At 50.9% G+C, this 27,511-nt stretch overlaps 1 protein-coding gene across 1 annotated transcript in view; it reads left to right on the plus strand.

The window, feature by feature from the left end:
• The first annotated feature begins 1,272 nt into the window (after positions 1-1,272).
• ST8SIA2 (ST8 alpha-N-acetyl-neuraminide alpha-2,8-sialyltransferase 2) overlaps positions 1,273-27,511 on the plus strand; it is a 28,830-nt gene continuing 2,591 nt past the window's right edge. The window contains exons 1-5 of the mRNA XM_021530333.3: positions 1,273-1,446; positions 15,173-15,235; positions 17,141-17,269; positions 17,792-18,049; positions 20,107-20,400. Of these exons, the coding sequence (XP_021386008.1) occupies positions 1,349-1,446; positions 15,173-15,235; positions 17,141-17,269; positions 17,792-18,049; positions 20,107-20,400 (842 nt within the window). The 5' untranslated portion in view covers positions 1,273-1,348. The remainder of the gene's footprint in view (positions 1,447-15,172; positions 15,236-17,140; positions 17,270-17,791; positions 18,050-20,106; positions 20,401-27,511) is intronic.

Genomic DNA, 27,511 nt, shown 5'->3' on the forward strand with positions numbered 1-27,511 from the left:
CAAGTGGCCCCAGTTAATAGCTCTGTTTTGCTTAATGGTGCCTCCCATTCAGACTAAAGATGCTGTTTTAAATATGTAAGCAATTAGTATCTCTAGCTCTCAACACATCTGTGCTGCTTCTCTCTGCTGCATTATAAATCTATCGCGTGCCTCTCCAGCTCGGCAGTGCATATATCACCAGATATTCTGATTTTCAGCAACTTTCTGGTCTGAAAGAGTTGTGCTTGGATTTGGTGATGCTCTGCCAGGCTGGCCCTGCCTAAACCCTGACACAGCCAGCCTCTGCTCTCCGGGTCTGTCACTGGACTAACAGATAACAGGGATAAAGGGAAAGCACATCTTGGTAGTTTTTTGGTGGTTCTTTGGTCCAGTCAGTACTTTTGTGTTTTTCCCAGCTTTCACACACTTTCTGTGTAAGAAACAGCAGTTTTTTCTCTCTCTGACAAAACCCAAGGGCGCCTGTAGCCTGCAGGAGGATGTTTGCAGGGGTTGCAAGGTGGTTGAGATGCAGCCAAGCATCTCAGAGGCAGAACACCTACCTTGCAGTTTTGTTCTTAAATAAATTCTGCCCGCACAAACTCCAGCGGGGATATAGAGTCATGGCAGGACCGGTGCGGTTATGACGGTCAGTATTTATAGTCGTGTAAGAAATCATTGTTGCTAAAATAGAAATTGATAGTAATAGAACTGGGTGTGTAAGTTATTCCGCGCTTTTCTTTTTTTTTTTTTTTTAAGGAAGAGAAGGCACAGCCACCGCACCGCGCGCGGGAGCTCCCGTTGTCTGATTTTATTACAGTTTTTGTCCTTTCGGGGAGAAGCCGCCCCGCCTGCGCCGTGCCCACCCCTTCCCCGGCCAGGAGCGACCCCGCCACACCGCGCGGTGGGCGCAGGGGAGGAGGCGGCAGAGCGGCGAGGAGCGCAGCCCGCTGGCAGGGGCTGGCAGGGGCTGGCAGGGGCTGGCAGGGGCTGGCAGGGGCTGGCAGGGGCTGGCAGGGGCTGGCAGGGAAGGGGCTCGCAGGGCTCGCAGGGCTCACAGGGGCTCTCGGGGGCTGGCAGGGCGCGGCGGAGGCGGCGGCTCCGGGCGCCCCGCGCTCACCCCGGGACGCTCGGGCGGCGGGGCCGCGCCGCAAACTTTAGCGGCGGGGGGCGGCGGGGCCGGGCCCGCCCCGAGCGCCCCCTCCCCGCCCCTCCGCAGCCTCCCCGCGCCGGCGGGGCGGGCCGGGGGCGCCGAGGGGCGGAGCGGCCCCGCCGGGCGGCGGCGGCGGCGGCGCCGAGCCGGGACGCGGCGCCGGGCTCCGCACCCCGCGGAGCGGCGCGGAGCGGCCCAGCCCGGCCCAGCCCCGGAGCCATGCCGCTGCCGTGCCGGGGCTGGACGCTGGCGCTGCTCACGCTGCTCGTCGGTTTCCTCATCTTCGCCGATATCTCGGAGATCGAGGAGGAGAGCGGGTAAATGCCCCCGGCCCCGCGCGGGGGAAGGGGCGCGGAGCGGTGCCGCGGAGCGGGGAGGAGGCGGCGGCGGAGGGGGCGGGCGCCCGGACAGTTTCTTTGTCTCCGGCTCTCCCGGCTTTTGCCGTGCCCAAGTGGGAAGGGAGCGCGCTGCGCTCCCGCGCGGCTCCGCGGGGCCGGGGCAGCCCCGGGCGGGACCGCCCCGCGCCGGCAGGACGGGGCGCGGTGGGGCGCGGGGCCGGGGGCAGCCGCGCCGGGTCGGGCAGGGCTGCGGGAGCAGGTGCCTCTGCCGCTAGAGACGCGCTGGTACCGGTCCGAGTAGGGATGCTGGAGCAGGGGCCGGTCCCTTTAGGGATGCTGAGGTACCTGTCCGGATGGGGATGCCAGAGCAGGTACCTCCCCGTTACAGACACTGAGGTAGCGGTCCGGGTGGGGATGCCGGAGCAGGTACCACTCCCTCTAGAGACACTGAGGTACCGGTCCGGGCAGAGATGCTGGAGTAGGTACTGCTCACGTTACAGACACAGACATCCTTTTAGAGAGGCTGAGGTACCAGTCCAGGGATGCTCTGTGAGGTACAGGTCTGGGTAAGGATGCTGGAGTGGGTACCAGTCTGATTAGAAATGTTGGAGCAGATCCTGGTGTGGAGAGAGGGAATTTGGCACGGGCAGTGCTCAGGTGCTGATGGATGGATGGAGCAGGTCCCCAAGTGGGATACTGGTGTGAGTGGTCTGCTGGACAGGGGTGCTGGCGCAAGTTGCAGCCCAGGGGGCTTAGGTGCCACTGCTGATCCAGATGGGTGTGGTGGAGAGGGCACCAGTTGATGGGAGTGGTGGATAACAGACCAGTCTGCAGGTGCATAAGGGACTAGTCTGTGGGATAGGAGAGATTGAGCAGGGATCAGTTGGGTGGGGGTGATGGAGCAGAGAGCTTAACCCACTTGGTGTGTCTCTGTGGGATGTGTTAGGGGCTTCACGATCACCCCTTATTGATCACTGTCGTGGTCAGTGTTTACCTGCAGGTGCCATGCATGGCAGGGGCTAAAGCAGCCCCTCAGTCTGAGGAGCAACACCCTTCCCACCCCATAAACCCCATCTGTGAGGTCTGCTTGGAAATTTAGGAGATGAAGAACAAATACAGAGAGGAGGGTTTGCATTAACTTGAGGAACTTGATACAGCGATGTGGAAAACCAAATGATTTTAGTAATGAGGTGTGCACTCGGGGGTGTGCCTGAATGACACAAAGGTGTTTCTGTTTGGGACCAGCTGGCTTTGTCCACTGTGTTACACCAAAAGAAACACCTTTATGAGATTATGAACGAAATGCAGTGATGTTTGTTTATTGTTTCATTGTTTTGTTATGCTGGGTGCCACAGGCAAGAAGTCCTTAAAGGTCAGTAGCCTTGTCTAGAAACGTCCAGCACCAGACTGTGGGTTACCAGGGTAGATGAATTGTTGCTCTGCAATGAGCTGGCACTATCTATATAATAATAAAGGAAATTAAAATCTTCTGATGCATCCTCCCCATTGGACAGGCTGCTCTGATCCCCTTGCTTTCTTCCCATCTCCTTTTCCGGCTTCTGTTCTTTATTCTCTCTCCTCCCCTATCTGCTAAATCTACCCACTAGAACTTGCTGTGCCCTTATTGAAAATCTATTCTGTTTTGTTACTTACTTGTCCTGTTTTTCACCCTGGTTCATTAGGGATTCCCAGTATTGTGTCTTTTTTTCTCCTCTCTTTTCTATACATTGTATGGAAATTGGCTGTTTGCTGGCTGCTTATCTCCAAACCCTGGCATCAGAGTTTGTTGCTGTAGTTCCTCCAAGGAAGTAGTGCCAAGCAGTGCGGCGGCAGAGACGGCAGCAGGGTCAGATGAGTTCTGTAGGAGCAGGAGCAGCTTGTTCCACACGCATCAGAAATGGTAGTGCAGGAGGGAACGGCAGAGGAGAGGAGCACCCTGCCCCCAGGGTGTGGAGGAGTGTCCTGGCTCCCAAGCCCTCTGATAGATGTGATCACCAAACCTTTCACAGATCAGTGCCCACATCAGCTGTGCTTCCCATGTGAGGATAAACACAGCAAAGGTGGGACCCTGCTGTATTAATTATATATTATTTAATCATGAACTCGGGCCAACTGAGCCTTTCTCTTGCTTTGTCCTCTCCCACCCACTTTTCCCCATTGTGTCTCTGGAGTGTTTTGGGTTTGATGAACTCCTGCATCCCACAGTAAGGGACCAAACACTGCTCACCTTGCACAGAAGCCTGGCACAATGGGCACTTCATCCCTGCGTGCTGCCAATGGTGCCAGGAATGGTGAGCACAGTGCTCTGACCTGGCTGAAATGTATTGCTGTGGTGACATGGAAAAGCAGAGTGCCTGTTCTGCAGCAGGTCAGGGGATGATAGAGGGTTTTCAACTGTGGGAGCCACATTAACAGCGTTTGTTGTTAACAGGTCCTATAGGTAAAGGGAACTGTGTGACAGCACAAGTGCACAGCAGTGTAGAGAAGAGACCCTTCCAAAGTTTTCCAGGAGCTCTCTGTGTGTCTAGGAGGGAACAGCTCATCTCCGTGAGAGGTCTGGGAGATGTTGCACATTTGTGCAGCTTTCCCCCACATCAGGAATATTTGGTTGTTGTATTGTGTGGCTCAGCATCCTCCTTCACACCCCCAGACCACCCTCGCTTCGGTTGGTGCAGCAGGGAAGGAAGCAGCTGCCCAGATGTCCCCTGGCAGGCTGGTGGCACTGAAGGGGGCTGGGAAACACAGGCAGGTGCAACTCTTTTCTTCATTTTCCTTGGCATCGAAACACTCTCTAATTATTGTGAGGAGCGAACAGCTTGCCCACTTTTACACGTACCCTGCCCCCTGCCTGTGGTTTGGATTGTCTTTGGAAGAACGTTCCTCGTACGGGTGGGAGTGGGGGGGGAACAGATTTCTCTCACCTGCAAACACTGAAAAAATTCAGAAAGAAAACGCAAAACGTTCATTAGGTAAAAAGTAAAAGAGAATATAATACTGCTGGCAAAAGGACAAAAAACCCAAAGCCATGCTCTTTCTCTGGACAATAAGTTCCCCACCTCGCAGGTGAAGGAAGGTAGGAGGCGAGGGCAGCCGGAGCTGCTCTGCCTGCCAGAGGCTTCTGAGAAAGATGTTTGTGCCTTAACAGTCCCATCTCACTCCTCTCGACATCCTTACACCGCCTCGCACCGCCGGGAGATGCTGAAACAAAGAGGTGTTGGGGCAAGGATGAAAATTCAGCAGTTTCTCGCTCCTGGTGCTGCGTCGCTCTTGCTTAGCCCGATCTTCCCACCCTGCAGCCACCCTTGTGCGGGGCTTTTCCCATTCCTACATCCTTGTCACTGTCTGCACGTGTCACCTGCGGGTTTGGGTGGCGGGGCTGTGGGATGCTGGCGGGATGCCGGCGGGCAGGAATACCGCGGCGTGTGCTGCTCCGTCAGGTATTGCTGTGGCGAGCGGTGTCGGCACTTTGTGTGCGAGCAGCCAGCTGGTTCCGGGCTGCTGAACTTTTCCTGCAGCCCGGTGGCGCCTGTGCTTCCATGCACCGCCGCCGCTCTTTGTTTCGCTGGCAGGGAACAAAAGACACGCTCCCGTCTGGCTTGGGAGCGCTGATGCCATCGCAGCCATTTCTTCATCCGCGCCGGGATGGGGCAGCGCGGCAGACCCGTCCCTGTCCCTGTCCCCGCAGGGGGAACAAAGCACTCGGCAGCGAGTGGGGGGATTGCTGGTGGTGAGGAGGAGAATGCTGCTCCGGTTTGAGGGGACTCTCTTTGTTGTTCTGCGCCTGCTGTTGCAGTTCTGCGGGGGTCCGGCTGTGTCCCGGTTGTCTGTAGAGGGAGCTGGTGACCCGCTGCCACCGGTGACTTCTCCAGTTAGCGTCTGAGCCATGTTAGGGAGCACTTGACACTTGGAAATGGGTTGGTCTTAATGTGAGTCAACCTTTTCCCTGCTAGCCCAGACCACATGCCTCTCCATCCTGATTACAGGAGGAATTATATTCTGCTCGCTCTAAGTGACGAATAGGAGTCTCTGATACTGCTGGCCTCCCTGCCTGCCTGGGAGCTTGTCAGTAAATTGCCACTTTTTCCTCATGTGCCCTTTTCTAACACCTGCCTTTCAAAGGCTCGGGAAGAGCGATTTTGTGTCCTTTATGGAGGCTGCTGCACTTGCTGGGAGCAGGCTGTAGTCATAACCCTTCTTGTCAGCGTTGGTCCATGGGGTATAAATGTCCTGCTTACATCTTCCAGACCGTGATTTACTGCACCCAGCCCAGCGTTAGTGCAAGATTTGCTCTCCCCCAGAAAGTTCTGCTGGAGAAAGTGCTGCATTCTGCCAATGAGCGCTTTTGTGCCCTCACACAGTGGGTGTGCACAAGCCAACAATTATCCAGGTTGGGCTGGAGGAGGAATAGCTCTCGGCAGGAGAGGAGCCCATCGACATCCTGGAAGTATTCATGTATATGGAGCCAGAGGAGACCTTTGTACTCCTTGGGTATGGCAGGGCTTTAATAAAAGCTCCGTGACACATCAGGCTGGGAAATAAAAGCAATGATGGAGCTTTGAGTAAGAAAATACTCAGGGTGTTGAAAAATACTCAGGCTTTGATTGCACCTCTTCTGACAATAACCTCAAGTACAAGCAGCCGATTTCAGGCTGCAGAGCTCCCTCTCCTCCCCATGAAACACTCCCTCACCTCCTGCAGCCCTGCAGGGCAGGGCAGCCTGCCACAAAAACATTTCCAAACCCCTGTGCTCCTGCCTGAAGCAGGTTTGGGAAATGAATGTCCACATTAAGCTGAGCTCTGAGGGAATGGAGGGAATAGTGGAGGGCTGGGGTCAGCGGGATGGAAAGCACTCACAGTCGCCCAAGCGAGCCCCCCAGTGAAACAATAAAGAAAAGCCAATGCTAAGGGGCTTCCAGTCTGTTGAAAAGTTTCTCCTCAGCCCAGTACTGGTTGTCAGCAGCTTACAAGACCCCCAAGGAGGAAGTTTGTGACCTTGCTGGTGAGGAAAGCTGTGGCAGGAGGATGCAAATCACCAGCCAGCCTTTCTTGGCTGCACTGTTGCTGTAGCCAGGCCAGTTCCATGAAGACAATAAAGCAGCTCCCAGCAGGGCTCCAGGTTTCCTTTTTGCCCAGGTGGGCTTTTTGTGTCCCACCTCTAACCCTGCAAGTGCAGATTCCAGTTGGGGATGCCAAGGAAACCTTTCTGTGCCAGCAGAGAGCACAGAGCTGCGAGTGCTGGCTCATTTAGTGGAGGCTTGTTGGGCAGCTGATGGTGAGTTCAGAGATTCAGCCTCAGCACTCTGGGGCTGCTCCCCTGGGACCTGGGCCAGCAGTGACACAGCAGATCCTGCTGCTGCCACCACCCCTCCCAGCCTTCCCCAGGCACGGAGGAACTCAAGGGCTCGGTTTTCTCTCCAGGCTTTTGATCTTCCAGGAAAAGCATTTAACAGGAGCGCCTTTATCTTTCCTTGGGCTTTCAGGCTGTCCTAATGATAAGACGAGGAAATGGCCTTAACTAGCACCAGAAGAGGTTTAGATTGGATAGCAGTAAAAAGTTCTTCACTGAGAGGTCTGACAAGCAATTGGCACAGGCAGCCCAGGGAAGTGGTGGAGGAGTCATGATCCCTGGAGGTATTTAAAAGATGTGTAGATGTGGCTCTTAGAAACATGGTTTCATGCTGGACTTGGTAGTCTTGGGATGACTGTTGGACTCGGTGATCTTAAAAGATATTTTTAATCTATGTGATTCTGTGATTTTACAGGTATTTTGCTTTTTCATCCTTGAGAATAGCACTACTTAAATGCATCAGGCACAGTTCCTGTAAAAACCAGTTGTTCCAAAACCAAACCAAAATTGGACTTCTTCTAATTGCCTCCCACAGTTGTTTCTCCTGGGCCTGGGTCATTCTCAGCAGCAAAAAATAAGCCCAAAGTACAACATTAGGCAATAATTATTTTGCAGTTTCTCTGGCTTCCCTCCCCAGTTGCCTCAGGAAACAGGCAAGTTCCCTGGCAAAGTAAATTCACTAGAGGTGCAGAGTTTCAGGTGTCCTTCAACAAACACCACTGCAGAGCAGATAGCTGTCAGCTTCTCAGTCCCTTGCAATGCAATAGAAAAAGAAAAAGTTAAAAAGGAGAGTATCTTTAAAGCTCCTTTTTCTTCATGTTTCCACTGTAAATCCTTGTCTTGGCTGGCAGCAGCCTTGATGGTGGTGATGGCCTTGGGAGATGCATCTTCATCAACAGCAGCAGAATTGGCCCAATTGGGAAGTGAAAGGACTGATGCACAGCACTGCTGAAACGTGCCAAAGCAGTGCAGTGGTGAGGGTGAGAGCTCTTGCCAGACTTAAGTCTGAATACTTCTTGCCATTGCAAATCAGGTCCTTGTTACTGCATGCAGAAATCCCCTGGGAATATCCCAAACAAGCACAAACCCCAGCCCAGGCTCGCTGTCTTTATGCTGAGCACTCTGTCCCTCCCCATGCTCTCCATAGGCAGGGCTGCTTTGAAAAGCACATTTTGTCACAGTTTTGGAGTGCTCTCTCAAGGCATCCTCAGTGCAACAGCATCCCAGTGGGCTCCAGGTATCACCCATGTGTCTGGCAGCTCAGAATCCAAGGATGGTTCTTACAGCCAGGCTTTGCCAGCACCTTCAGGAATACCAGTCAGCCCTTGGCCAGTGGCTACAAGAGTGGCCATGTTCCCCCTGCAAGGGTTAAGATTATTGTGAGGCATCTCCAGCACCTTTTCAGACACCCAGGAGCACACTCAACTGGCAACCAGCAGCTGCTCAGTGGGTAATTAAACTTCTTTCTACTGCCTGAGTTTCCACTTTGTGAGCAGGGGTGGTAAGATGAGTTTGAGCTCTGAAACCACCATGGACTTTTCAGTATTTGACAGCTCGATGTTGTGATCTGGGATCTGCATCACTGTGAAGGTCCTGGGACAGCTCCATTGCTGGCTGTGGGGTGTAGCTCTCACCCAAGCACTCCCAGCCCTCTTTGTGTAGGCACCAGGTGTTATTTTGAGGATGCTCATACAGAAGAACTGCCCCAGGACGGTGTCTCTGCTCAGGAGAGGTCCTCAGCATCTGCATCAACAGGGAAAGAAGAAACCACACGAGACCTTCAGCATTCCAGTGTGCTGCGCAGAGCACTGGGAAAAGAGATGAGAGGGGTGTAGGAGGATGAGCCCAAGGGCCCACAGCCCCACATGATAATATTTCATGTTGTGCCATTTCCCAAGGTATGTGGCACCCAAGATGCTGCAGGAGCCACTGGGGTTTCTGGGGCATGGATGCTCAGGGTGACAGGCTCTGCTGCAAGCCTGATGCTCTGCTGTTTGTGCTCCCTGAGAGCTCTGCTCTGTTTGCAGAAAAAATTATCTCAGGACAAATGTATAGTGTAGACCTGTTTTGTAAGCAGTGGGGCTTTTGTCTCAGCTACTTTCTAGATCTTTTCTGAACTTTTGGGGTTTTACCTTCTCCCTTCCAGAAGGGAAAAAAAGAGAAAAAACTAAATTACACAAACATACACGAAATACAATCACCCTGCCCAGTCCCAAGCCCCTTTGGATCCTTTTTGCCTGCTTCAGTGTCTGTTTCTTTGCTGGCTGTTTCATTAACACAGCCAGAGTAAAAAAGCTGATGCCAGGAATAATGTTTTAAAGATGAAGGAGGGAATAAGGTCCTGCCAGTACGCAGGATGGGGAGAGGGGAAGTGTCTGACATGAGAGGCCTGTGATTATTTTGTCTTTAGAGCAGTGATAGAATAAGAGCATCTGAGGTGATTGAGTCAGGCCATGCTGATGTGGCAAATGCATGTTGGGTGTGAGAGCTGACACTCCACAGGTGCAAGAGACACTTCTGTGGCTCAGGAAAAGCTCATACTGGGTTGGGCCCAGAGCTCAAGGCAGGGACAGGGATTTGGTTACCCCAGTGCAGAGTCATCCCCAGCAGTGTCCTGGTGACAGGCTGCCACGGGCATCTCCCATTGCCTCGTGTCCCTTTGTTGTCAGAGCTGCACAGTTCCTGCTGATTTGTCACTGGTTTTGTCTCATAAGTGTTTCAGACTAATTGGCATGTTCCTTATTAAGCAATAGATGTCTGTTTTGCAAGCTCATGTGTCTTCATTCCATCGTGTCCTCAGCAGTCACTTGCAATGATTGTAGACCATGGCTCTCAGCCAGCCAGAGGTGTCAGGGTCAAACCCTGCTCACATTTACTCCAGAGCTGATGTGGAGCCACTGTCACACCTGGCAGGCAGGGATGCTGAGCACCCCCGACCTTCCCATCCTCTTGTGGTCCCTGGGAAGGAGTCTGCAGGGTGGGTGATGTTGTGGAGGTGGGATTGGGGTGTGGGAAGAGGTGGCCAAATTAACAAGGCTGCTTTGCATGGGACTGAGAGATCTGCATTTCCCATGGCGAGTGCCATGAGCAACAGGGAGGCCATTGGCTGGTGCCTCACTGGTGCTTGCTGGAAGATGCTGTTCTGCCAGCCTGGCTGCTCCTCATGCACCAGACCTGCACTGGGACCCCAGCTGGACCAGGTGATGTTTCTGAAAGCCATAATATGGGCACACTTTCCCAAATGCAATTGTACGATTTGCTAGAATTAAGCTTGGAACACTAAAAGTAGCACCTGATATTTATGAAGTTTTTGACACTTGGGCTGCCAAGCTGTGACAATATAATCAAGTGAGATTTTTTTTAAACACATCGAAGTGTGATTTCAAATATCTCATCAAGATGTATTGCAGGATCTTTTGTCCTAGCAGGCAACTGCTTTAGAAACATTTTCCCAATTAATCCCTTGCTCGCCTGGGGAGTGTGGGTACTCAGCTACCACGCAGCAACCACCACTTCTCTTCATCACAGTCTCCTCCACATCCCAGCATGAGAGAGCCTCCTAAACAGCTGGTGAAATATCACAGGAATGGCCTGCAAGGGTCTGATGTGCCAGCTTCCCCCAGTATTCAATGAGATGGGTTGCAGGAAGGCAAGATGATGCTGGAGCCTGGAAGAGCAGCATTCCTGGAATGGAGCAGTGCCAGGAAAGTGCACAATGGACTGTTTGAGTGCAGGATCTCAAGGTTCAGAAATGCACCTCTGATCCCATCACTTCTCTCTAGTTTTGGCTTTTGTTTCTGATTTGCAAGTTGATTTACACATGGGGCTAAGCAGTCCTTTCTCTTTGAATTTGTCTCTCCTGGGGCAGCAGAGCATTTGATGGATGTGGGTGGATTTTGACCCAAACTCCACAGTAACCACTTGAGAGTCTAGTCAGAAGCCCACAAGGGGACTTATCAGTGAATGTGTCCTTTTTCCATATTTTCAGCCACACTCTGATGGGCTAATGGAAAACCAGGACACGATCTCCAAGGAATCCAGGCTGGATTCTGGGCTCAGTTTCTTCTCACTTTTGGCTCCTGGGACACCTTTGCTTGTCCACCCTGCAGGGTAGGGCTGTATGGGTTAGCATGTGGAAGCCAGTTATTTCTCTTTCATAGACAACTTGGAAATGTGACAATTTCCCCCCAAAAGCCCTGGACTGCAATTGCTGTCCAGTGAAACCTTTGCAGACCAATTCCCGTGGTCCTCTGGGCCCTCTCACCCAGCAAGAGCCATGCCCAGCAAGTAAAGAGCAGCATTTTCAAGAGGACAGGTCTGCTGGAGGCTCACAGTGCCTGCTCCTGGCTTGTGGAACTCATTTTTTGGTGTTAAGAGCCAAGCCACTTCACCCCCAGTGTCCCAGCTGTAAAACAAGGATCATAAAATGCACGTAACATAAAAGCAGGTTGTGAAAACCTAATTAGTAGGTGTTAGTCTTTTGAACCCCTCAGGTAAAAATTTGGCACTCTGAACTCTCTTCCTGGGGAATTCAGGTGGATAAATTCAGCTTAATAATCCCCCAAGGGACTATTACCTAACTTTTATTTGGAGGAGGGAGAAGAGGAGGACTTGGGTTGCCCAGGGTCAGGAAGAGGCAAAGGTTTTGTTCCACCAGGAATAAGCTTCACAAATGTGGTTAAATGCAGGAGGGTTGGAACGAGATGATCTTTAAGGTCCTTTCCAACCCAAATCATTCTTTGAGCTGTGAAATGGGTGGTTGGGCATGGCTGAAATTTCCAGTTAATTCCTGTTTCTCCCCTTTCCCCATGTGTATCACCTGCCACAGATGCTGGGGGGAAGCAGGACTTGGGGGGTAGGCTTTGTAAAATACCCATGGAAAACACATTTTCTATTTTGTGAGCCTGGCAACGTGGACATGTGGAGTCTGCTCATAGAGATCTGCTCCCCCAACGAGGCTGTGTGACCTACTTGTTCAGTCAAAGCAGCTTTGATTTCACGTGTCCAAGTGGCTCCAAGCGAGACTGAACTTACCTAGCAACAATTAAGAGAAGCATTTAAGAAGCAGGAAATGATGAAAAGAGAAATAAAAACCCTAAACAGGCCCATTCACTGGGGGCAAATAGAAGAGTCTTTGCATACCTGATTTGTCACAAATTATTCATCCAAGAAAATTTGGACCTGAACCATGTGTCAATTTTTCTTTTAGATCCTCTGATATATGAATCAGTGTCACTTTACATCTGAGCACAGAACGTTTTGACCTATATAATATCTTAGATAGTGGCAATGCAGCTTGAAAATCTCAGCGAAAATGAGAAAAGATGGCATAAGTCAGTAAGATGGCATTAGCACATATAGATGCAACTTATCACTGGAAAACATCCCAACAGAAGCCCAAAGAAAAATGTTTTGTAAATAATAGGATTAGGAAGCAGGTTGCTACTTTGTGGAGCTGGCTATACAATGAAACTGATAACAACTAGATTAATAAGGCAATTCAGTCCAAACACAGTGTAGCACTAGAAAGCTTTTCAAAATCAATGCTATCTGTGGTGTTTTAATCGAGGTTGGTCTTTGCCTTTTGAAGCAAAGAGATTTGAAACTCCAGGTCAGGAAGGTGTAATAAAATGGACTGGGGTTTGGGGGGCTTTTTTGTTGTGTTTTTTGGGTTTTTTGGTGCTTGCTAATTAAAACCCTCCATTTCTAAAGGTTTTTTGCTTCCCAGGTGGGGGAAGTGAAGGCATACAGGGGTACTGGCTTGCCTGTGCTGGCAGTGAAGTATGGCAGACCTTGGAGAATACAGTGCTTGGCTGAGTTTCTGTGTTTTGGGCAGCTGGTTTGTCTGTCTGGGACCCACCAGTGGGTTGAGCTGAGTGGGGTGGCTGGACAGGGCCACACACCCCACAGCATCCTACAGCACACATTGCCTTTCGCTGTACAAAGGGAGGTTGCAGGGAAGACATCCTGAGGTTGTAGTGTGGCACACAATGCACCAAAGGACTGACAGGTTTGAGCATTTTAAGATCCATAAACCATCTCATAAACCTTCAGACAAGTATCTTGTCTCAGCTTTGGGCAGTCTCCCTCTCTTGGAGGGAGAAACCACGCTTGGCACAGGGAGCAGTGTCTTTGCCAGCATCTCAGGTGTCCAGGAGAGCATCGTGTCTGCTGCTGGCCAGCAGAGCAGTGATCCCAGTGCCATGGCAAGATGGTTAGCAGAGCCTTGCTCTCTTCCACCAGTAAGCTGCCCCCTCCCTGCTCATTTATGACAGCAGAACCCTTTGTGCATTGCAATATTTTAGTTTTTCACAGTGTGTGAGGAGGAAAGAGTAACCCCTGACACTGTCCTTGAGGGGGTTCTCAGCTGGCAGCCAGTCCCCTTCCCCACCAGGCTGCACACAGGCAGAGGTGCTCTCAACTTGTCTTCCTCACATCCAGCATCTCCAGCCCCAACACCTGCCTTAATTCCAGGAGGAAGCACACAGACCTGTCACGGGGGGCATGTAAAGCCAGACTGGATAAGTGCATTTGAATAATACCTTGTGATGCTCTGAATCCTTCCTGCTGTAGCCACAAAACATGGATGAGGTAGGAACTAACACCTAGGGAACAGTCATCTCTACTTCCTAATTTACCTTTCTTCCTTTCACATGTGAACCAGCATGTATTCAGGGAAAAAAAAAAATTTCTTTCTCTAAGCTTTGCCTGTCCTACAGTGAGTGTGAAGGAGTGTGAATCCCATTTGGAAGGCTCCTCCAGAGGAGATGTCTCTGGGCAGGTGCGTGGTTTGCACACTAATCCAGTCTGCTCCCACACCCTGCCGTGAACCCCATTAATGTGGGGGCTTGTTAAATGCCAGTAGGCTCCAGGAATGAGCCAGCCCTGCTGTTCCCTTGATGCACCAAAAAATGAAACAGCTCGCAGGCTCTCAGGTCTGTCAAAGGACAGACGAGAGAGCTGGAGCAGGAATCGCTCTGACTTGGCCATGGATGGTCTCTGGCAGGAGGGAGGAAAGGGAAAACCATCGTGACATTTCCAAGGGTTTGATGTTACGTGGTGCTGAGGGCTATGTTCAGCCTAATGAGGGGATTTATGTGGCATCCTGCAAGTCTGAAAATCCTTTTTAATGGCACCAAGCACACTCACACACACTCTTTCCTTTTTGTCTAATGCATTTGGGATTTTTTTCAGAACTGGTAGAAATACGTTCTCCTGAGATACATTTCCATTAAGGTATATATTTCTGGGTAGCAATATTTCTGCTGGAAGAGAATTTGTTTCTCTTTATGAGTGTGCTCTTTGGGATATCTGTGCAATGGGAACAATAAAACAGAGCAATGAGTGCATGGTGGTTAAAATGTGTGTGAATGGGAGCCCAGCTCCCTTGAGCACCACAAGGTGGGTGGCTTGTTCTTTGTGACCCCTTTGAAAGCAGCAAGCTAAAGCAAGCAGCCAGCTAGATGCAGACCAATACTTTATGTGTTTAAGTGAGGATTCACAGCTTGTGTGAATGGTGTGGATCTCTGAAGGGGCTTGCTCCAACCTGTTCTTCAATATAGCATCATAGAGGTGCTGGAAACTTTGGCTGCTCATTCCCACAGGTCTTGGTCAGGCTGGTCTGACATCTGTCCTTGTGTGCTGGTGTCAGGCCGTGGGAGTGACACTGCTGTCACTTCAGGTCTCAGCTCCAGCGTGTGAATGGCTGTGGTGAATTGGCCTTGTAGCTTCAGCCAAGTTACACCAGAGGTGGGGAGAGGGAGCTTGAAGGCACCCACAGGATTGGAGTGGAGCTGTGGGTCTGGCCTGGGTCCCTGGGAGCTGAGAGAAGGTACACTGAGAGTGTGAGGTCCCCACAAGTCAAGGGGCTGGTCATTCAATCTGCATGAAATAGAGATATTGGATGTTCTCAACTAAAAGCCCAGATGAAGTGGTGAGATCATTCAGTCCTGAAAAGGACAGGGCAAGTCCATTGGCAGCCTGGAGATGGAGGAGAGGTTCTGTGTGCAGTGCCAACACCTGGCTCATAGAGAGAAGCAGAGTATGTGGGGCGCACACTGCGGGGGCAGCAGGAGCAGATGTCTGTGCTGGCTGGGTAGATCACACAGGGATTATTAACTGGGGTGGCTCGGGGTGTTCTTTGCCAGAATGGTTTCACAGTCACATCAGGGCAGTGGTGATGAGGGATGGAAAGCCCTTCAGAGGCATCAAGACATCTCCCTTCTGGATGGGATGGGACACGGGCAGCGTGGCAGTGTCTCCACTTGGAGCCCTTCAGAGCAGGATCTCTTGACTGTTGAACAATGCTTGGCAGAAAGGAGCTGGAATTATAAATAATGCATTTCCTTTGTCTTGCAGGAGTTCTGGAGGCAGAGGTACAATCAGATCAGCTGTGAACAGCTTACATAGCAAATCTAATAGGTTTGTAAATTAGATTTTGTGTTCATTTGTTTTTGCTGTAAGGCAGCTATTAATCTGCTTCTCCTCTTCGCTGGATAGTGCTGTTCTTATTTAGCAAATGTATCTGTTCCTTTTCACTTCTGCTTTGCATTTTCTTAATCATTTCCCCCCCCTCCTTCTTCCAGCTCAATGCAGTAATCATTTGCAAATAACCAAGGATCTGGAAGTTGTGGTGATTGAGAGAATGAGAAAGAGTTTACTTATTGTGAAAATAAGTCAGTGATAGAGTTGCTATTTTCCATAGTTCTAGGTGCTATTAGAGGACAGCTCACTGTGTTTGGGACCAGAACTCCAGTGTTGTTGCAGTAACATCCCTCCGTGGCAGAGTCATTCCCTGGCATCCCAGCCCCATTCAGTGTCTCTCTGTGTCACTTTTACAGTGATTCCCTGTCAGCCCAGCCTTGCCAAGTGGCACATTTGAAAATCTTGGTGACAGCATGCAAGGTAGAGTGATATCATTCTGTGATGATGTCACCACCCGTGACCAAAACACAGAAAATGGACAAAACCAAAAAAACCCATAGTTATTCCCAGGATTGCTTTACCTTGCTTCAGTCATAATTTTTGACACCTTTTAGGTGAGGTTTTCAAGACATGAGTGGTGCAGCAAAATGCAAGAAGCAAACAAATCCAACAGACTGACAACCTCTGGAGAGGTACTGTACACACACACATCAGGACACTGGCAGCCAGCATTTATAAACACATTTCCTTGCCTTTTTCAAACATTATACAGTATGAGCCACAGTGTGTTCTGAGGAGCAATTTCCCTGGGCTGGAGATATGTTCCCAGGAGTTGGATGTTTGTCCATGAGCCTGGGCTACCACCTCTGCCCCATCCCTCACTCTGCTCCCTCCTCAGGGTTTATGTGCTTTATATAAATGCATTTATTTACAAAGCATTTCCCAGCTGGAAGAAGCCCTTTGCAGTAGAGAGGGAGATTCCCTTTAGCTGATAGCGAGTGCTTTGGCTGTGTATTTTTCAGAGTGCTCTGAAGTGTGAAGGCTTTTTTGGGTCTGCAGATATACACGCAGCTTCTTGATGAGATGCTTGGCTTTTCTTTTTGGAAGGCAGCTGGCTGGAACCAAATAGTTGGAAGCTCCTTCAATTCATGCAGTTTGATTTTAATGTCGCACAAGTGCTGGGGCTGATTTGCTTCTTTGAGCAGGGATTAAACACTGGGGTCTCCCAGTGATCTCCAGCATCTGGCTGCTGCTCTTTTCTTGGTCTGGAACAGGTGATATGGGTGCTGAAATCCTTGTGCTCAATTCTAAGCAGGGAAAAAGTTTCCAGTGAGCCAGCTTGCCCCTCTTTAGTACAGGATGCTCACAGCCCAGTCACACAAGCTGCACCCAGCAGCTCAGCTGAATTAATTTCTCCACTGGGTGAAGAGAGAGTTGCTCCTCTCTGGTGAGGAATTTAATCTTCTCCAGGAACTGAGCTGGCTCCACTTTGGGATGTTAGTGTGTGACCATGAGGCAGCAGGGCAGCCACCTTGGCTAGGAAGTTTCTTTGTGAATTTTGGGGGCTTTGGGGTGTCTTGTCTGCAAATGCCCATCTGCCAGCCTGTCACTGTGTGTTTTTCTGTGCATGCAGCTCAGTGTGTAATGGTGTGTTTTCTGTGGAGCTGTGCCTGGCTGTCAGTCTGTGTTTGTAGAAGCGAGTGGGTATTTAAGGATCTCTGTCTGTCTGCTTGAGTGTAGCAGAATACGAACAGGCTTTCACTTCTTGTTTAGCTAATAACTACAATTTTGCTTTTCTGATGAAGTTTGAATTCCAGCAGCCAGAGCTGAAGATGGTGATTAGAAGTGCCATTGGGATGCTAACGGATTCTGTCTCCTTCTCCCTGACTTTCTTTTCTCTAGAGCTGAAGTAGTAATAAATGACTCCTCATCTCCAGCTGTTGTTGACAGAAGTAATGAAAGCATTAAGCACAACATTAAACCAGCCTCATCCAAATGGAGACACAACCAGACACTCTCTTTGAAGATCAGGTACTAGTAATTACCTGTAGGACAAGAGACAGATTTGGTCCTCTCCAATGCAAGCTGGCAAACTGTGTATCATCTAAAGAAGTCAAGGAAGAAATATAAAGACTTACCTCCTGCTGAGATAGGCTTCATATCTGTAAACGATTGCTTGGAAATGAATTCCCAGCTAAGCCAGCTGGCCTGGCAATGACAAAACAAGGAGCACTTGAGCCCCTGTTTTTCAGGCCAAGTGGAATTTGTGTGTGCAGGTGATGGGTCACAGAGGGAAGGAGACCTGCTTGCCTGGGTGAACTCAGGGACCCTCACTAATGGTGGGCTGACTGTGGTAGCCTGCCTGGGCAGGGGTGAGTGGAGAGGGAGCAGGCATTGAGGTGGAGATAACCTTTAGTAAGCTGTGCCTGGAGAGCAAAGTGAGATGGACTGGCCAGAGAGTGAGGGCAGCCGGGAGGCAGGAGCTCACCTTACACCTGACCCAGGTAATCTCTGTACCTCACCTGATAAGGCTGTTTTCTTCCCTGTGCTCAGGAAGCAGATCTTGAAGTTCCTGGATGCAGAGAAGGACATTTCAGTGCTGAAGGGGACGCTGAAGCCGGGGGACATCATCCACTATGTCTTTGACAGGGACAGCACCATGAACGTGTCGCAGAACCTGTACGAGCTGCTGCCCCGCACCTCTCCCCTCAAGGGCAAGCAGTTCCCCAGCTGCGCCATCGTGGGCAACTCGGGGGTGCTGCTCAGCAGCGGCTGCGGGCCCGAGATCGACGCTCACAGCTTCGTCATCAGGTAGGGAGGGCACTGCTCCTGCAGCTCAGGGGCCCCGGGAGCAGTGCAGGGGGCTGGGATCCCCACAGCCCCCCGAGCACTCACAGAGTTCTGCTGGGGACCCTTCCCCGCGTCCCCAAGCGCTCCCCACATGTCCTTGTGAGTGCACCTTGTCTCTTCTCGTGGTGCACCATTGCTCCCCACAGCCTCCCCTTCTCTCAGGTTTGTCCTCTTGAAAACAAACCCCATCCTGGGCTCTCACAAACCTGATTCTTCCTCAAATCACTCGAGCACAAGGGGTGCACCACACAATGCCCTGAATGCACCACACTTGTGCATGGCCAGGTCTGACAGTCCCCTGTGTCCCCTCTGTCCCCAGTGCCATATCCTTGCATAGCACATCCTGAGCCCTGCTGGGACACACCAGATTCACTTCTGGTGGTGTCTGAAGTGGAGAGGAGGAGCTCCTGCCCTCCCAGCCCAATGCCCCTGTTAGTTGGGAGGCTGTGGAATCTACAGATGATTTATGTACATGCAGACATTTGTTTTCTGGTGAGTCTATTACAAGGACAGCCCAATCCATCAGGAGCTCACAGAGGCGGTGCTGGTGTGATGTGGGAATGAGGATAATGTCACCTCTGTCCCCCACTCAAACCCTGCTGCTCCAGCTGCCTGGCTGCTGGCAGCTCCAGCCTGCCCACAGGGGATAGAGTGTTATCCTTAACTGGAACACAAGTGAGCAGAGGGAAAAACTGCTTACTGTGCTGCTGGCAAAGTTTAGTGAGGGGCATTCACGTCAGGCAGCAAAATTGCTGGAGAAAAGCTTTTCTGGATGTGAGGATGGGAATTTTGAGCAACTTCTCTCCAGCCATGTGCTGGTGCAGGTCTGGCACAGACACACTTCCCACTGTCTGAGCCACTGCTGGAACCTGCATCTTCCTGAGGGAGGTTTGCTACATCCAAGCAGCCTTTTCAGCAGGGTTGGCAGTGACATTGGGTCTGTGTCCAGGATACAGGTCCAATGTTTATTTTTACTGAATTCACTCCTGTGATGAGTCAGTTAAAGGGCCTCCATGCCTGTAGCTGGATTTTCTTTCCACCATTCCATTATTTTCTCCATGTCTAAGTAGAGAAAACAGTAATAATGGCTGATTATTGAGGCAGATGCTTAGGATGCAATTCCTGCTCGTTAAATACTGTAAATTCACTGTCAGACACCACAGCAAAGCACTGAGTGTGCAAACACATGGGTATCCTCTGGTTTTGAGGATGCTGGGGGAGCATCTCTCTGCATCCCTCCCATCAGCTGGTTCCCAGTGCCATGTGCCCTGTGCCATGGGCATGGCACAGACATAGATTATCCCCTTCAGGGATCTGTAGGAAACCACTCTATAACAAGGGTGATTTGCTGGCAATTTGCCTCACAGGCCCTCAGCCCTCATGCTGCTGTGACACAGGAGCTCAGAATGGCCTGTGCCCACATGTACAGTCTGAGAGGAGGCACCAATGAACACTACAGAAAAAGGTGTTTTGTGAGGGTCACAGCCTCCAGACAGTCAGACCCTGTGAGACCATGTCCTGGCATCCCCCTCCTGCTGGTGTCAGTATCACCACCGGTGCCACCAGGTCTGCTGCTTGCAGAGACTCGCCAGGGGGAGGAAAGGCTTTTGGGATAATGTTACTCCAGCAGAGCTGGAATTAAAGAGTCAAGTGCTTTCCTTGAGTGGAAAAGGCTGTTTTGTCTAAAACTTGCCATGAAAGCAGAGACTGGAGCTTTGTTGCTGATGTTATTTTTGAGAGGCACCAGAAGAGCCGCTGCTCCCTGGATACAGCACAGTTGTGGCTGCCATTAGCCTGGTTCCAGAGGCACATCGTGCTGAGGGATGGTGGCCTGAGATGGAGATGGCTCATCATCACTAATTTCCTGCAGAGGGTCATTCTCCCTCCTCTTCCTCCTAAAAGCGCGGGCGAATGGGCACAATGTCACCAGCCCTGGCTTTTGGCATCACACCCCCCTCGTGCCCGTCCCTGCCCTCTCTCAGTCCACTGAGCAGGGCTGTTGGGTGTTCCCTTTGCAGGTGCAACCTGGCCCCCGTGCAGGAGTACTCCCAGGACGTGGGCATGAAGACAGACCTGGTGACGATGAACCCCTCGGTGATCCAGCGCGCCTTCGAGGACCTGGTGAACGAGACCTGGAGGGAGAAGCTGCTGCAGCGCCTGCACAGCCTCAATGGCAGCATCCTCTGGATCCCAGCCTTCATGGCCAAGGGGGGCAAGGAGCGAGTGGAGTGGGTGAACGAGCTCATCCTGAAGCACCACATCAACGTCAGGACTGCCTACCCCTCGCTGCGCCTGCTGCACGCTGTCCGGGGGTGAGCGCCTCTCCGGGTGTCCCAGCCAGCATCTCCTGGGCTGGGTTTGTGCTGGGGGAAAGCAGCACAAGCTGTTTGCTCCTGCAAACCATGAGGATGGGGTGGTGGATGGTCCTTGTGAGCCCGGGCTCCCCACTGTGCTCTTTGAGTGTGAGGGCTTGTAGCAATATCCAAACCTCCTGTGCTTTCCTGGAGCATCACCGGAGCTCCCAAGCCTGTGGTTGGGGCTTTCCTTGGAGAAATGGGTGTACACTGAGCTAGCAATGAGATTTGTCACCTTGTGCTTCAGTGACACAGGTCAGACACAGCTCCTCAATCAGCTGGGTGAGCCTGGCTGGGAGGGGAGTGACGTGGTCAGGTCCTGCTGATCACAAAAACGGGGCCAGCTGGTGGTGACTGGGTTTACTCTGAGGGAAGGAAATGGTATTTCTGTTCTCTGCCTGCATCTTCAAGTGTACAGGAGACACAGGTGTGGTGGGCAGGAGAAAAGAAAGAAAATAAAGGAGAGCCCTGGGGGTGAGATTTTCATACAAATGACTTGGGAATGGGGTAGACTCTTGTTTTTGTGCTTTATTTCTCTAGGAAGATCATGATTCCTTAGGCATTTAGGGAGTCGAGGCAGACAGTGGCTTTTGCTGGAGATGACTTATGGCAGCAGTTGTCCTCTGATCCTGACTAGACCCCGTTAATCTCACAGGATGGCAATTTCCTTGTGTAGCTGGTGCTCCCACTTCTAAGCCTCAGCATTAATGTTCCTTGATTTCTTTGAGCACTTCTCCTGCACGCCTCTGAGTCTGAGCCCTGCAGGTCACTTGGTCCCTGCTGGGCATTTCCTGTCCCAGCCCAGGTTGTGTGTCAGTGCAGGGGGTGGGTAGGGGACAGGTTTTGGGGTCATTTCTGTCAGGCACAAACCCAAGGAGGGGCTCTAGGGCAGCCTGGGGAGTCTGGGAGGAGTGGAGTGGTGCCATGGTGCCTCACAGGCAGCAATAATGAGCAATACCACATCTGCCCCCAGTGTCTGTGTTAGAGGCTTCCCTGGGCCAGAGAAGCATCTCACAGAAAACACTGGCTTTGAGGTAAAGAAAGGGAAGGAAGTGATACCACAACTCACAGAAGGGGAAGACAGGAAGGAAAAAAAATCCCACAACCCAAATTCAGAGCTATTTCTAGCTATAATTAACTTACTTTCATCTGTCAAAATAGAATTAAGCTCCTGTAATAAGCCCTCTAAATCAACAGGCTGCTAATCCTGTGCTGGCAACCATTCCTAGTGGCAGAAACTTCCCATAGGAAGCTTTGCAGAGGAGCTGGCAAGGGTTAGGCATCACTTTCCTGTGGGAGAGGAGGATGCCTCCACAAGCTCAGCTGCTGGGCTTATCTTCCAACCCACAGCATCTTCCTGGCCTCTCTGTGCCACAGCCCTGCAGCCCAGCTGGGCTGGCTGGCACGCTGCTGGTCCCTGTGCAGCTCCAGCAGAGCAGAGCTGGAGCCACCCCCTGTGGCTGGCAGGACCTGCCTGGCTGGAGGAGGTGCAGGATTTTGGGAGAAGCCCAGGGGCTCGGTGCTGCCTCGTGCCCAGAACAGTGCACCTGTGGCTTGGAGCTGTGTTCTCCTTCTGCACTTATTTTAGTGGAACCATGGATTTCACTGGGGTCTCGTGCAAGGAATGTGGGTTTGGGCTTCTCAAAACCTCCTGGGGCTCAGAGGAGGGATGCAGGCAGAGCAGGGAGCACCTGAAGGGAGCTGGGGGTGGCACCAGCATGTGGCTGGACAGTGGCTGATGCTGATGGCAAACCCCAAGTCCTGGCTGGAAATACAGCCAAGACCTCCACCCTGTCCCCTGGGCTGGTCACCGTGCTGGGGCAGGGCCAGGTGGCTCCTGGCAGCACAGAGGCTGCACTAATTCAATTATAACCACAGAGGCCAGTGCTAATCCTCATCAGGGATTGCCCTCTAAGCCAGGAGAGCTGCTGCCTGACCTGCCCTCCTGCTCTCACACTTATCAGCAGGAAAACAAGGATGCCTACTGATTAGCAATTAATCTAATGAAAAGTGCAGCCCCCTCAGAAAGCCAGAACTGATGGGAGCACTTCTACACTGACCCATTGTGTTGTGGCCTGGCCCAGGAGCTCACAGAGAGTCACCCAGGGCTGGGGGGGAGAAGAGCTGTGCTGTTCTGGGGGAAGGCTGGAGTCAGTGTTAACCCTTTCCTTGGAGCAGCCTCCTTAGGTTTGGACTTGGGTGGATTTGAGAGTGATTCAGGCAGAATTGAATGACCTGGGCACAGCTGAGGGAGGTGGCTGATGCTCTTGGTGCTGTGTAGGAAGTCTCTTAGGTACCAGTAGGGTTGTCTTGACCATCTGCTCAGGGTAATTGATATGATGTGGTTTGGGGTGAAGGAATCCTTCCTCAGGTCCAGCTGAGCAGAATCACTCAGAGTTTACTTATTCATCTTCTGTGTCACTGGCCAATTCCTGTAATCATGCCATATTTTTGCTTATGAAGGGTTTGGTCTCCAACAACATCCTCTGTCTCTCCAGCTCTCTCTGTGCTGGTTCACAGTGTTTTTATTTGACAGATCTGAATTTTGTGAAACAAACACATTTTGTGGCATGTGGTGTGCAGCAGAGAATGAATAATCCACAAAGCCCCACAGCACATCCTTCTGTGCTGCAGTGGGCAGCTGTTGCAGAGAGGCCCATCTTCTCCCTTTTTGGATAAAACTACCTTTTATCCTCTACCTTGAGTTGATTTGGAAGTCACAAAGAAATGAGAAATGGGGAAAGTTTTTCAGCCCAGGCACCCCTTTATGTTTTTTTTGCCCAAGGAATAGCACTTTGTAGAAAGGCAGACATCTCGGCCAACTTCAATTTGGCCACAAAAATGTTGCCTTTTCTTTCTCCACTACCAGCAAAATACATTTGTGAGCCCTTGACTTCTCCTTGAACCAAAGTATTTATCGTCCTGCTCTGCTTTCCCTCAAACCAAAACTCATTTCAAGTGGCAATTGAGCATTTTTCCTATAATTTTCAGTGCATTTTGGGGCATTTGTAGAGGGTGCATTGCTGAGATAAGTAAAAAGCATTTGGTTTTGTTGTCCTTAACAGCATCATTTGAGACATCACCTTTCAAGCTGTGAGGGTGCTTTAAATGTTTGCTGATAGTCGCAGGCTTTTCTCACACCAGGAGGGGAGAGAGCCTCAGCATTCCAGTGGAGGAGCTCAGAAGGGAGCCAGGTCACCCCCAGGGCTGGAGAGGGGGGCAGTTTGGTGGCAGGGAGCCAGCTCCTGGGGACAGTGCTGTGTGTTTCAGGGTGTGTTCATGCCTTACTTGGCAGCAGTTCCATTAAATGTCCCCTGAGCAATTCCTCTGGTGAGCCCCACACACCTTGCCTGGCTGGGGAACAGGCAAACCCCTTATAGGTTGCCTGTTAGTGTCTCCAACAAGCCTTGTAGTCCCTATTGCCAAGCAGCTTTCCTTAGAGAAATAACATGAAATGCAGGCAGAGAGGGAAAATAATTGTGTTGGGAGGTTTGCCTGCAGCGAATTCAGGGACACCTTTCACTTTGTCTAATCTGCTCTAGCATTTCTCACTGTGTCCATCACAAGGGGCTCTTGGCAGTAACCAATTCCAGTCCCATAAGATTTTGTTAAGGGCTTCTTGAGAGAAAAAAAAATTAAAAATCAATATACCTTGCAGCTCCTTGGCTTGGTCTCCCATTAGGTTTAAATCCAAAGAGCTGTGACAGCTGCTGTGTGCTCTTCAGGACAATCCCCTTGCCCAGGGTGCCACACACACTCAGCACTGCAGTCTGACAGGCCACAAGGTGCACCCATGGGTGTCTGCCTGGGTCCTCACACCCAAGCAGGGCTGAGCCTTCAGCTCAGGTGTCAGGGCACAATGCCTTTCTCATCCATCAGACGTGGAAACCCACACCTACTCTCTCCTCTCCCTCTCCCTCTCCCTCTCCCTCTTCCCATTTTGCCACCTCCATTCCAGCCCCCTTTTCTTCCTTTGCCTCACACAGGACATGTGTGCAGATGGTTCTCCTGACCTGTTGCTTTGGCTGCACTCTCTTGCATCCCTCCACAGCCTCTGCTTTTCTCTAACACATCAAACCTGAGCTCCTGCTTTTCCTTTTCAGAGCCCTCCCAGCTCAGCTTTTCTCACCCTCTGTCTCAGGACTGGTTCTGCTGTGTCCAGCAGTGTCAGGCCAGCATCACCCACTTGTGGGTTTTTTAAAGCAGCTCCTTCATGCTTCCTCCCTTATGGAGTTCCATGCTTACAGGGGCTCCTCTGAAATGCCTGCCCTGGGGTACTGTGCCTTAAAGCCCTTCCCCTAAACATTAAACAAAAGGTTTAAGGACTGTGGTCCTGCACTCGGGTGAAGGAAAATGATGTCCAAAGGGTATTGATGGGAAAGACAACAGCCATTCACAAGTGTGTGATTGGAGTGGGATGTGAGGGGGAACTGTGAACACCCACAAAGCCATGTGTGGGTTAGATCAGTGGATATCCTGCAAAAAAAAGTCCTTGTGTGAGCTATTATGCTCTCCTCTTCTGCACTTGAGGCATGTTGAACCCGAGCTGTGGTGTGTCTGCACTGGGGGCCCAAGAGAGTTAATTTCTTCCTGTTAATCTGGAAGATTCTGTCTTTAGTTTTTCAAAAGAAATGAAGGGGCATGGAAAGGAACAGTGGAAAAAATAAGGTTATTCTCAATTCTTTTCCTTTTTTGTCTGTTTAGAAAACCTTTAATTGAGGGTGTTGAGTACCATATGTGTTTGAAAAGGCATCACAGAGCTCAAGATCTGGAGGAGAAGAGAGTTTCTTATCTGTGGCTCAGAGCTGATTTCTTTGTGCCAAGTCACCAGAACCAGAACCAGGCTACACGATCTGGATCCAGTCTAGACAGGGAGGCTGAGTTTGGTGTTTGGGCTTTGCCCAGCCTGTGGCTAAAGCCCAGCTGACACCAGATGCAGTTTTTGGGTCAGTGTTAGCATCTGGATGGGAACATGCCCGTTCCTGCTTGTCCAGCACAGCTCTCATCACTGTTCATGGCTCTTGGCTGTTGTGGTGGAGGTGACAGAGGAAGCTATACCTGGACAGAAAAAGGGCTGGAAGAAGCAGAGCAGGGGGATATCAGCTGCTCTCTGGGCTCCAGCACTTCATCCCCATCCACCCAGCACTGAGCTATGTTCTGTCCCCTGCCAGCTCCACAGCTCCTGTCCCCACCTGCACCAGTGTCACTCAGGGCACTCGCTCTGGTTATCTGTGTCTGCCTTTTCCTGGGTATTGCTGGGAGCAGGGGGTGTGTGGCAGACTGATAATACACTGCTGCCAGTCAAGGACTAGCACCTCCACAACAGCTTGTGTTTATATCACCCTTTTATGAATTAGTTTTTTTGAAAGAGTCTGAAACTGCATTATTTCAGCTGTTCTGATTTGTATCGTGAAATAAAGCAGCTGATACTGCTGAAATTTGATTTCTTCATTGACCTATGTCTTTTATTCATTTCATGAGGGCAATGGATTTGTTGTTAATTTTATCCTGTGAGTTAACCCTTACCTGGAGGGTACAAGTTATTTTAGGTTTTTCCTCTGCATGGTAAGCAGAGAGCAGATCCCTGCCCTCTCTAGCAGTCCTTGAGTGCTGCCTGAAGGGAGGAGTTCTGCACCCAGCATTCCAGCCCAAATCCAGGCCAGGATCTCCTCCCCAGATTCAGTGATGCTGGGGAGGATGAGCACTCTCAGTGTGGTGGGACATGTGCTCCAGGGGTGCAGTGGGGTGGCTGCCACCTTTCCTGGCTGGGCAGCAGCTGTGGCTTCCTAGGGGCAGCTTCAGGGTGTTGCCTCCTGCAGGATTCCCGCTGGGATTTAAGGTCCCAGCACAGCAGTTTCTGTTGCAGAGCAGCCTCCTCACAAGAGGCACCTGGCAGCAGTTCTTCTCAGGACACTTCTGATATCTCCAGCTGGGGATTAAGAAATGAGGAGCAACCAGAACCATCTCCCAGCTGTAGGATGAGACTCTCTGAGCTGCTCTTCTTAAGTCTCAGTTCAGGAAGGGTTTGTGTCTAGGCTGCCCCCTTACAAAAGATGGCCTTGAAGATCTGGTGGCATTTTCCATCTGTCACTGTCCTGATCTGAAACCAGAGCTGTCTCAGGCAATTTTCCCCTGACAGAATCATGGCTCCTGTTCTGAGCCACATCCTGCTCAGGCTCCTGCCTATCTCAGGAGCTGCATCCACACCTGAGGGTTTATTTACAGACACAGCACCAGCTCCTCACTGGGAGAACAGCTCTTAGAACAGAGGTATTGGGTTTCAGGACTGCTCTTTGCTCTTCTCTTTTAATTGCTGTCTCTTTCCATAAAATGTTGCAGTTAATAGTTATGGTGATTGGTGTAGCCAGTTTGAAAAATAATTACTGCCTGCTCCGAGATTATCTTTCCTCCTAATTAAAATCCTGGACCTTGCATATTAAAGGTGTGCTGTTGACACAGCATCCCATGTGCGCCCAGACAACCTCATTTGGATTTACAGAATTAATTAGGTTTTATTTCCATCCCCAGCTGTTCTCTCCTGCACCAGGGTTGTGGCTGCTGTCTCAGCTGGACAGTGGTAGGAGAGATAAGAGGAAGGTCTTGCTTAGCTCTGACACTCCCATCACAAACCAGTCATTAAAAAGTATTTCCCAGACCTCACCACAGGATTTCCCACCTTCACTGCCCAGGAAACAAATTGCAGGAGCTGTGGCATGGCTTGTTTTATGGATTGGGCATTATGTGTCATGTCATCTGTGTGGGTGGTTTGGGACAGCCTGGAGTCCCTCAACCCCTCTCAAAGCTACATTGAGAATTTATAATGCTGCATCAGTGAGGTTTTTGTGATACCCTGCCTGCAACAAAGGGAAGTACAGACAAAAGGGCCAGGTTTTAATGTTCATTATTACAAAAATGAGTTGTCAGTGTTCCCTACCCCAGTGTTATCAAGTGAGTGCTCAGTAGCTGCATTTGGTGAGGTGGATACACTGGGTTGGTTGTGGTAGGGCTGTTTTAGGGTGGTGGCAGCTGATACTGGTGTGGTGTGGTGGCTGTTGAAGGGTGGTGGCTT

The sequence above is a fragment of the Lonchura striata genome, chromosome 10, assembly GCF_050655825.1.
Source record: "Lonchura striata isolate lonStrDom1 chromosome 10, ASM5065582v1, whole genome shotgun sequence".
Lineage (NCBI taxonomy): Eukaryota > Metazoa > Chordata > Aves > Passeriformes > Estrildidae > Lonchura > Lonchura striata.